Source organism: Scatophagus argus, chromosome 9 (genome assembly GCF_020382885.2).
Source record: "Scatophagus argus isolate fScaArg1 chromosome 9, fScaArg1.pri, whole genome shotgun sequence".
Classification (NCBI taxonomy): domain Eukaryota; kingdom Metazoa; phylum Chordata; class Actinopteri; family Scatophagidae; genus Scatophagus; species Scatophagus argus.
The window spans coordinates 13,660,460-13,671,296 of NC_058501.1; the positions used below are offsets into that span (position 1 = coordinate 13,660,460).

At 42.4% G+C, this 10,837-nt stretch overlaps 1 protein-coding gene across 1 annotated transcript; it reads left to right on the forward strand.

Annotated features, from left to right (window-relative positions):
- Positions 1-904: 904 nt before the first annotated feature.
- Positions 905-9,663, forward strand: skap2 (src kinase associated phosphoprotein 2). Its single transcript, XM_046400379.1, has 13 exons — positions 905-1,068; positions 1,471-1,576; positions 1,668-1,693; positions 1,964-2,062; positions 2,882-2,962; positions 3,105-3,188; positions 3,327-3,451; positions 3,817-3,880; positions 4,036-4,131; positions 4,330-4,410; positions 5,745-5,857; positions 9,199-9,302; positions 9,438-9,663. The coding sequence occupies exons 1-12, from the start codon at positions 1,029-1,031 to the stop codon at positions 9,289-9,291; spliced, it is 1,008 nt and encodes a 335-aa protein (XP_046256335.1). The 5' UTR covers positions 905-1,028; the 3' UTR covers positions 9,292-9,302; positions 9,438-9,663.
- The last annotated feature ends 1,174 nt before the right edge of the window (positions 9,664-10,837 follow it).

Sequence of the window (10,837 nt, forward strand, 5' to 3'; positions counted from 1 at the left end):
ATCTTTTCCTCTCAGGGAAAATAAGTTAGTCCAGAGCAGACGTTGTGTGGATGTTAATGTTCAAAGCTGTCTGTTGGACTGAAAGTGAAGCGAATAAAGTGTTTCTGGAGGGGTGTAAAGAGTCTGTGTATCTGACAGCACTGACAAACACTGTCCACCACCTGCAGCAAAAGCAAAAGTGGAATCTCCTCACGCAGCCCCTCCAGAGCTGAGGCTGACGTTTCGGTCTCATTTGTCCACAACAACAGACTATACAGTTCAAAGGCTCACCGCTTCAGCCTGGACTGGATGAATCTGCCTGTCAGAAAGATGACTAATGTATGACTGGCATGTTTATAAACAAGGGCTGAGTCACTGAACACACCAGGAGGCAAAGGTTTTACTTGAGGTTTTATTTTTTTATTCTAGCCAACTCTGGTTCAGTGATGGCATCAGCTATAATGGAAAATTGTCTCCCAGTGACTGAACAGCACAAACTGATTAAAACAGTGTCACAAATGGAATGCAAATGATTCTTTTTGAACATTTCAAGTTGGAATAAACCAGTGCAACAAAAAAAAACGTCTGTGGCACAGGAACCTCCAGAACAGTTTCACTACCTTTCCCGTCTATTAATGACGCCTGTTTAGATTTACAGTGTTGACATATTCATAAACTCAAAGTACTTGCATAATTGCTTTTTTTTAAAAAAAAAAAAGAAAAGAAAAAAAGACACTCCTAATGTGTCTAGGGAGTCAGTCACAGAGAGCAGACTCAAGAGGCAGAGAAATATGATCTGGAATCAATCAAAAATATGATCAGGCGCTATCCAACTGACTTTATTAGTCTGTAAAGAGCTCCATTAAAGCATCAACTCCCTGTCATCAGTAACAATAAAAGTCGGTGTGCGTGCTGAACAACAGGCGGGTTGGAGAAATGTGTGGTCAGTGATAAATAATTAGCACACCAACTTCCGTATCTCGAAGCCCGCTGCAGCTTCCGTATCACTTGAAGCTTTCAGCCGCCGGACGGTCCAAACTCTCACTATAATGCGGCCGATTCCCGAGGAGTTAACGACGCTCATTTCAGGTAAAACATCGAGGACTTTTTTCAATTTGTTTGTCTGTTTGTGCTGGTCGTTTTCCGCGTTGTTTTATAGCTTAGCTGCCGTAAGTTTAAAAGTCACCGCTTAGTTAAAAGAGGAAACGCAGACTCAACATGGAAGACTCAGTTTCAGTCGACAACACGCCACAATGCAGCTGTTTCACTGAAGCCGCTCGCTCCTGCTGAGCAGAATCAAACAATGCACAGTTTGACGTCAAAGCTGCAAACTGCTGGGCCGCGTGTGTGTTAGTGTGTGTGTGTGTGTGTTGTGCTTTGAGAGAGTAAGATGATCCGCAGCAGTACCGGGCCACTTGACTGCCAAATAAAACATGACAGTCAGCAAGTGATATTAGATTGTGTGTGTGTGTCTTTTGTTTGCTCTCTAAGATCTAGAAGCTTTCCTCTCCGATGGACTCAAAGGGGAAAATCTAAGCAAGAAGGTGAAAGAGAAGAGAGAAGCCTTCATCAAACGGATTAAAGAGGTCAAACTAAGGTATGTGTGTGTTATGTTGCTTGAGCAAATATTAAAAGATTTGAATGAAAAATGTGACCGTGGTTAATATCCATTTACTGTCTCTCAACAGCTTCCCACAGGATTTCAAGGACAAAAGTGAGTGTTAGTGTTTAGTAATCCTGAGATTTAAATTAAAGTTACACCAGTGGTTCCCAGCTGCGGGGTCAGAAGCCACGACGTGAATCCATTGAGATTTCTTATCTTTCTCCTACGTTGTAGCTTTTCTCACCCCCTCTCATGTCTGTAAAACTCTTCAGATGAGCTGCTCACAGCTCATAGATACACACAGCAAACTGGGAACCACTGTGTTACACCACAACATGTACAACATGTTCCATCACTACACAAGGCTTCTCGCTCTTGCAGATGATGATGACTCGGATGACGAGGAGGAAGCTGACAGCAACAACGATGGAGGGTCGCTGCAGTCGGAGCGCACGGACAAGGATGAAGAGGCTTGCGAAGGTACAAAGCCACAAACCACTTAGCAGATCTCCAAAGCTGACTTGCTAACTGCTAACAAGTTGTCGATTAAAGTAGTGAAAATTGCATCTTGGCATGGAAAATACACAAATCTCTGAGTCTGCTCCTTGGAGAAAGTGACTTTGAGTGGCACAATGAGGGAGACATTCCAACTGTAACTTGGCAACACACTTGGGAAGCAATTTGGGGGCACACATGCTTACCTCCCACCACCTCTTTCACTCCACCCCTTTGACAGCTAGAGCATGCTTTATTGCTCGCAGCCGCGGTCTGGGGACTGAAAATTACTGCCATGGCTGTAGTTTGAGAGAAAACATTCCTCGATACAGTAGCAGTGGCTTAAAACCTGTACGCTACATCATGGCGATCTACGCATGATTTTGTGTTTACTATTTCAGAATGGAGTATCAGGGAAATCCTTGTGAAATGCCGATTAGGGGTGTGGGTTTATGGGCTGTAAGCAGCTGCCCGGCTTTATGGCTGCTCTTTCACACAAAGCAACTTTGACACAGCAGTTGAGCATTTGCACTGAAGTTGTGCGCTGCAAAGGGGAGTCTCCTACAGAGAGATGCAAAACATGGCTCAGCGGAGCCTCCGTGCCTTCTGCACATACATAAACACATACCTGATCACGGCAAAGCTAGTGGGGAAACCTGTGTGTTTATGTTTAACAACAAAAACAAAAACAAACGTCATGTTTATGTGTAAAAAAAAACAAAACAAAAAAAAAAAACACAAAGGGTGATGTGCTCAGAGAGGACACTGAGGACACTTTGTTGGGTGTTTTCAACTCTTTTCCAGGTGCTCAGCAGGCCCCAGCTGTGGCTGCCCAGGACCTGACGTCCGTCTTCAAAGCAGGATACCTTGAGAAGCGCCGAAAGGGTGGGTGTGCTCTGCTAGTAATGTGATTGACTTCCTAACAAAAAAAAAAGACAGGACTGACAGGATATGGACAGGATAAAAACCCAAAAAAACAGAAATGATCTGTCTCTTCTATAGATCAATGTTGGTTTTCCTTCCACAGATCACAGCTTTTTTGGCACCGAGTGGCAGAAGAGATGGTGCGCTCTGAGCCATCATATCTTCTACTATTATGGCAGTGAGAAAGGTACCAGTTTTCCAGTCGATTCAGAATATTTAAGTGGATGGATGCTTTGGTTTATCCCCCGCCCCAAGGTTTTGACAGAGACATAGCAGTTACCGTATCTGAGCCATTGATGATTATGTTTTAATTTCCTGTGAACAGACAAGCAGCAGAAGGGGGAGTTCAATATCGATGGGTACACTGTCAAAATGAACAACACCTTACGCAAGGACTCGAAGAAAGACTGTTGCTTTGAAATTTCGGCTCCAGACAAGCGAGTCTATCAGGTATGCTCGTCTCTTGGCGACTGTTTGAGTCATTGCTGTTCTGAGTGTACGTCCTAAATTGAAAAACAAACCTGGACTTGAGATGTGCTGTGTTTTTAAGAGCTGGAGAGGCATGTGGGTACACGGACTTCATTGCATCTTTATTTTTAAAACCTATTCATTCATTTGACACTGCTGCCTTTGCCTCGGCTCAACCTGACACGCATATTTAAAAAGTCCAAATGAGAGTTTCTAACACTCAGGCTCCTCCTTGTGGAACATTTTGCTATGCATAAATGCAGTATTATTTGTTTATGTTAATTAATATATGTAGAACTGCATAATGCATTGACTGCAGTTTTCACTTCTCTCCTCCTTCATCACAGTTTTGTGCGTCAACAACGAAAGAGGCGGAGGAATGGGTGAAACAGATAGACTTTGTTTTGAAAGGTTTGAACTCTGTCTATGAGTAAAAAACTCATTATTATGCGCTATAATGTCAGGAACAGCAGCGCTGAATTCTTCACAAATGAGAATAAACAAAATCCTCTTAAAAAAAAAACCTGCATAGTAACGTCAGATATACTGTGTTCCCCTGTGTGTAGATATGACAGGCATCATCCCAGAAGAAGAAGAGGAGGAACCAGAAGTGTACGATGATGTTGGGGTTATCGACGAAGACATCTATGAAGAGCTGCCAGGTCCGACCACACATCTTATCACTGTCGCAGTCTCTATCATGCATATTATTCTACACAACGTGAAGAAATTGCTTGCATCTTTAGCATTTTTTTTTAATTCAAAGGATTTATTTTCTGCCATTGCATATTTCCCTGTCCAGTAATTAGACAGATAATCCTAACCTTTTCATAGCGCACTGATCCATCTTGTTTCTCCAGAGGAGGACATGCCCACTTCAGCAAAGTCTCCTCCTCCTCCAAAGGTGCAGCCACCGAGCAAACCTGCTCCTCCTGCTGCAGGTACACCGCATAGCAATGTGTGTCTGGTTTCAAGACTGCATAGATATGAGTGTTATATTTAGTTTGTGAAGTAGAATGTAGTATCTCTCACTATATGTACGATAAGACTGCAGTGTGAGCAACAAATGGCCATGTTCTCACACAGTTTTTTGTTTCGTTTTTTTTTTTTTTTTGGCTGTGAGCTAACCTTCCAAAGCACAGATAAGAAGAAGTGACGTTGACAGAGGAAGTCCCTGTGAATATGTGCAACTGAAAATTAACACAATGCTGGAAATAACATTCAGGGCAACTTCCTCTTACAATAAGTGATGTATTAAAGCTCTATGCAAAAATAGCATGCAGTCCAAAGGCGTGTAGGTTTGGTGTCAACATTAGAAGGGACACAAAACTCAGTCCCATCCTGCCTTTGAATTTCTGCCCATTTTTGGACTGGCAGCCCTGATTACTAATGGTTGTCCATACACTGACTGGCTGGCAGCTGATATTTTAAATATCAAATCCACATGTGAGATGAGGCTGCAAGCTTCCTCCCTTTCAGTTAATCAGATGCTGGCATAGCTTAAATTGTTCATCTTGGAGTTGAGAAATTACCTAATGTGACTTCATGCCAAAAATACTGTTTGTGTGCAAACCCACATCCTAGATGCTGTGCATTTTCATCTGCTGCATTTATGAAAACATTTGAGTAACGTTATTCCCAGTTTAGATGGTGGGAACTCTAAAGGAATAGTTCTCCGAAAAATGAAAATTCGGTCATCATCTAGTCACCTCCATGCTGACGGCAGACAAGCTGCGGCCTTTCATGAAAAATGTCTCATAATTTCCAGGCAAGCAGCAACATCTTCACAATGTGAAAAATCAAAAAGTAGTATTGGAGTATTTGATTTAAAAATTACTTAAAATATTTATCAAACTATGAATTGTAGTTTTCCAAAAGCTGACTCCTTTACAATGACACTGTAAATTCAACTTCACAAAGATTTTTTTTTTTTTTCTGGGGTGCTGAGAAGCTATTTCACCTCTGCTGATTGTTTTATTTTGTTCCAGCTGTTAGTTGCTTCTCTTTCCATTTTCTGTATTGTGGGAGAACAGTTTTCATCATCTTTCCCAGTATGAACAGACTCAAAACCTGCTTAGAATCAGTAGGTAATATGAACTTGGCTCACAGCTACTGCATGTCTTCAATTCTATTTTAGGCTCTCCACTGCCTCCTGTTGGTTTTGCAGCACATAAACAACCACCACTGTGTCCAACCTGAACACTAAATGTGATTACTCTCTGTAGAAAATAAAGCACCCAATCCGTTGTCATCTTCTTTCTCCTTTTCTATCCAGTTGATAAGAGCACAGACTACCCCAACTTCTACCAGGGCTTATGGGACTGCACTGGGGACTTCCCGGATGAGTTGTCCTTCAAACGTGGCGATACCATCTACGTCTTGAGCAGGGTATAGTATATGTGTTTATAGGGGAATCCTGCTTGTCAAATGTAAAACATTGGTTTGTCCCTGGATGAATGTTTTCTTGAGGCACAGCAAAACCAGGATTAGCTCAAACTGTGATGCAAAAGTTGTGAGATGAGGTTTGTAGTCAGAGTGGTTCTGCTGGCCACAGACCACCTAAAGTGAGTTATTTCTAGGCCCTCAGAGGAACTGTCTGTCCATATACTTTACTGGCAGCATCTGGCCCACCGCCTGGAGGTGGACGGCTGATGGTAAGAGGCAGACTGGGCTAGGTTCTGTCTCTGGCACTGTGACGGGGATTAGTTGTGTCACAACGGAAACTGTTTTAGTGCTGCTGGCGGGCGCCGGGCTTAACTGGCACACGGTGCCATTCCATCACTTCCATCTGGACTGTTTCAGCACGCTGCTGCTGCTGCCATGCCAGCCGGTGAGCAGCCCTCAGCCCACACACCTCTCAGACGTCTCTCTCACCTCGCCAAATAGGAATGTGTGTTCTCAGGAAACCCGGGCTCAGTCCGCCACTCTATTCAGAGCAGGTGAGGACGTGTGGTGGACGCACAATTTCCGAGGCTTGTCGCCTAGTTGTAGGTTCCAGGCACTGAGAACTGTGGGGCCGTTCTTTACCTTTATTATGTAACCAAACAGGAGCTCTTTGTGCTTAACTGGCTCATATGAACACAGAATTGGATTTTGTTGTGATAGATTTAACATCGCACAGCAAATTAGTCAAAATATTTCATACTTTTACAGAGGCATGTAGACCCTGTGGTTTTTTTTTTTTTTTAAAAAAAGAAAGGTGTGAAATGTGAACCATTTAGACTGGCTATATTTCCTGTCTGGTTTGGTTTCTATGGAGCATGTAGTCAGCTGGGACACAGTGTTGTCAACCAGCCAGGTCTGTTTAAAAATTCAAGTCTGCCATCTAGTGGCACCTAAAAGCCATGAAGAGTTAAAAAATATGGCTGATGAACTCCAAACATATTTATTTGTAAAAACCTGAATTAGGATTTTGATGAATGATTTCTTCTTCATTCAGGAGCATTGGATGTAGTCTGCAACTACAGGTTATTTACATTCTTAATTACACAGTTTATTTTCCTGATTCATAGATTGACTACTCAGTCAGTGAATGTGGAAAATGCCTGTGAAACTAGATTTTTTATTTTTTTTTTTTTAGTTTGACCAACAGAACAAAATTCATATAGAAAGGCATCAAAGTTTCACATTTTAAAAAGGAGAAACAACCACATCTTGACGCTTGCGCTTGATTAATGATATTTAAGAAAATAATGCATGATCAAAATCATTAACTTTCAGTTGACCAGATAATTAATTCATTGATTCAGCAGTAACGCAAAGACACAAATGCACAAAGCAGACAGACCAGTCAATGCTCAATGGCCAAATGCCTGTTTATTACTCCCTCTTCGTGTGTGGAAAAGGACCAAGAATCAAGTTGCCCTTTCACTCAGACTGGGAGTGCCATTAGCTGAAACCTTGGTGTTGGGGGTTGTTGGCCTGCTGCGAGGGCAATGACCATAAAACCTGTCTGGACTGTTGCAGCCAGCTGCAGCTTAAGGGACAGTCGACCTATCCCCCCCCACCCAATTGCGCCCTCCTCCCTTATTCTCCCTTTTCTCCCTCTTCCCTGTGTCCCTCCCCCATTCCGTAGGTCAGAAATAGCAGTAGTGTTTCAGCTGCAAGACCCCCCAGTCAGGGCCTGGGTGTTGATTATAGGGCCTGACTGGGAGTGAGCAGAGTGTTGTCCGGATATGGTAAGCCCCCCCTCTCCCCCCCTTCTCCAGACACAGCACATAAAACTAATTGAAAGATGTAGCATCTCACTTAAGTGTCTGTATGGGTTGATAACATGTAAACTCTAAGCTAAAGATGTTGCTGTTGTCACCATTGTGTCCGCTGACCTCTTGTTGTAGAATTTGTGCTTGCAAACAGTTACACTGTTACACGGTACAGTTATGGGACAGTAGTATTATGGTATTTCTGTGTGTCATCACAGTGTGTGGTATTATTAGTCTTTCACAGTTCTGTGGATGTGTCCTGGAGTTGTGTCCCGCGCTCACTCAAGCACAACTTATTTGTCAGACAGAAATACACAATGAGGTGTTGCTGTTTTCAAAGGCCGGCTGCAGGAAGTCATAATGTGCACACACACTCAGTCTCGCACTTTCTAGTACACATACGCACACACCTTATGCCAATCTGCTGTGTTATCCCTCAGGGGCTTGTGAAATGCTGTTTTAATCACATGACACAGTCATGAAACAAATGTAATATTTTCTGTTTGTTTCTTGTGATGTTTAATCCTTTGTTAATAATTTAAAATTACTTTTTATTGTGTTTATGTCCTGTGCATGAAGTTGTGACACAGACAGTAAGTCAAGCACGGTTTTTATCTGATATGATGAATGGCCCATCACCAGATGACTGCTGATGCTAGCCATCACTGTTGTTATTGTAATCTTCCTGTGTCTAATACCACCATATGATCACTTAGGTCCATTAATCTCTCCTGGGAATAACTGGACACAGATGCGGCCCTCCTTGTCCCTGAGTTTTGGTATAGATTTGAAACACTGTGCAGGTTTCTGTTCCTTTCAACCTTGTCACAACGTGAGCTCTACTGTTGATTCATGTCCTGGGAAGACTTTGATGTGAGGTCAGGCTATTGGCCAAAGACGGAGAGAGAGCGAGAGAGAGGGGTTTTCTCCTCTTGTCTCAGATCTCTACTCGCAGTGTCCTCCTCACATCTCAGCATGCTGACAGCCATTTGGAGCTATTACTTGTCATGCTGTGACAGATTTATGTGTGATGTGCTCTGTGCACACTGAGTGTGTGTGTGTGTACGTGGTGGAGCAGGAAGTGTGTGCAGTCTCAAAACCGACCCGAGTGGAGAGGCAGGACACAAAGCATGCAGTATGACGTTTTTGAGGGGCTCTAGCTGTTCTTTTGGAGTAAAAGCATTTTATATTTGAATGAATGAAATAAGGGCAGGGAGGGATGGGAGGACAAAGCTCCCAGAACTGACACAAATCAGGGACAATGTGGTTCTTGGAAGGCATCCTAATCCTACACCAACAGGGTCCCATATCATTGCTAACTGAGTTTCTGTTAGACCCACAGTCAGTCTTAAGGGTTTTGTTTTCAGAGTAATATATCTGCTTGGTGGTGATTGATGGGGATTGATGGTGATGTTTGCTTCATTAAATGCTCCACAACAGCTACACAAATTAAAAGAAAATAGGAAATGCATTTCCTCAACCCTCTTGTTTCATCCTGCCAATGGGTCCCCTTTGTCCTCTCTGCAGGAGTACCAGAGTTTTGGTTGGTGGGTCGGAGAGAAGAATGGGAGTATAGGAATCGTCCCTAAAGACTACCTGATGGAGCTTTATGCTCTATAAACGCACCCCATGTAAGCTCCTCAGACCTCATGACTGCAGTGAACACATTTTATGACTTACACTTGCTCAGCAGAAAACTAAAGAATCAAGACATCTTGCTGTAATTATTCCACTATATTTTCACTGGTACATTGTGTCATTTTCAGGATCGTTCCCTCCCACGTCCACTGTGACAGACTGATGACTGGATAAAAAGATTTCCATATGACTGAAATACACGTTTAAATGTATTTTTCTATCTGCATTTGTACTGCTTTTTTTGTATTTATTTTCTATCCAAGATGCAGTTTTCCCACAGCAACATTTCATGCTCTGCTTTTGGCAAATTTGGTATTTGCAAATAGCAAAATGCATAAAGATGAAAAAACTAAACATGTTGTATCAGAGTATTTTTTTTTTTTAATTCTTTGACGTGTTAGTTAAGCCACAAGGTGGCAATAGAGTCTCCTGAAAGGTCATAGATTAGCTCTGTGACAGAGATGCTCAAGTCAGAAATCACCACATCAGTTTCTTTTTATAATCTCACCTCAGGACACCAATTTCAAAATGATGTTTACACACTGAATTAACAAAGAATTAACTTATGACAGAATTCAATTCAAAAACCAGTGCAGTGAAGGTTTGTTGATGTGTTTTCTGGGAGACAGAAATCATTAACGACACAAGGACGCTTCGACACAAGGAATAAGCTTTAATCAATACTGTTTCAGCTTAGTGAATGGCTTTACTCGTCTTCTATAATGCTGTGCATCAGCCTACCGCCAATATTCAGTCCTGTGTGCACACCAAATAGTTACTTCATCTGGTCAGCACTTTTGTTCCAAGCTTCAAAGGGACACTGTTTTTATGGCACCTGAGAGACAGGGCAGAGGATCCAAGCGTGGCAGATGGTTGGCTGTGCCTGACTGAAACGGCTGAGGTGCACTAATAAGACAGATAGCAGGGATGCTTATCACCCTCTGAGGGGCTGTTTGACAGCAGGCGTGGTGGCGTTAGCTGGGCATATCCCACCGAGGTTAAATACATACTGTATCCATCTTTTTACAGCCTTCTTGCTGAAATACGAAAGTTGTGCCACAATTTTATTTATAAGAATAATATGCTTTTTTTTTTTTTTTTTTTTTTTTTTTTGAGTTGTCTGTGGACAAAAGGGGGCCTTGTCAAGGATTCCTCAAGGTTGCCACAAAACGGGAAAGAAAAAGCGTTCATTAACCAATAACTCACTGTATCTTTTTCGCCCCCTTCCCTCTATTTTTTCCTTGCTCCCGTCTCTCTGTTTTGTTCCTGTTGAGTGATGAGCAAGTCTTCTGTCCTCTGGGTGACATTCAAAGCCAACATAAATCCTCCGCTTTACGGTATAGTGCGGCGATAAAGCCTCTCTGCTAATTGGAGATGTAATGAATTACCATAATTAGTTATTGAATATACTACATTGGCTGTAGAGAGGAAATGCTTTGTTTTAGGGCAGGAAGGGGATGTTGTGGAAAATGATATTCAGTGAGTGTGGAACATTTCTGCAACATTACTGACATATGTAATTTTGTCA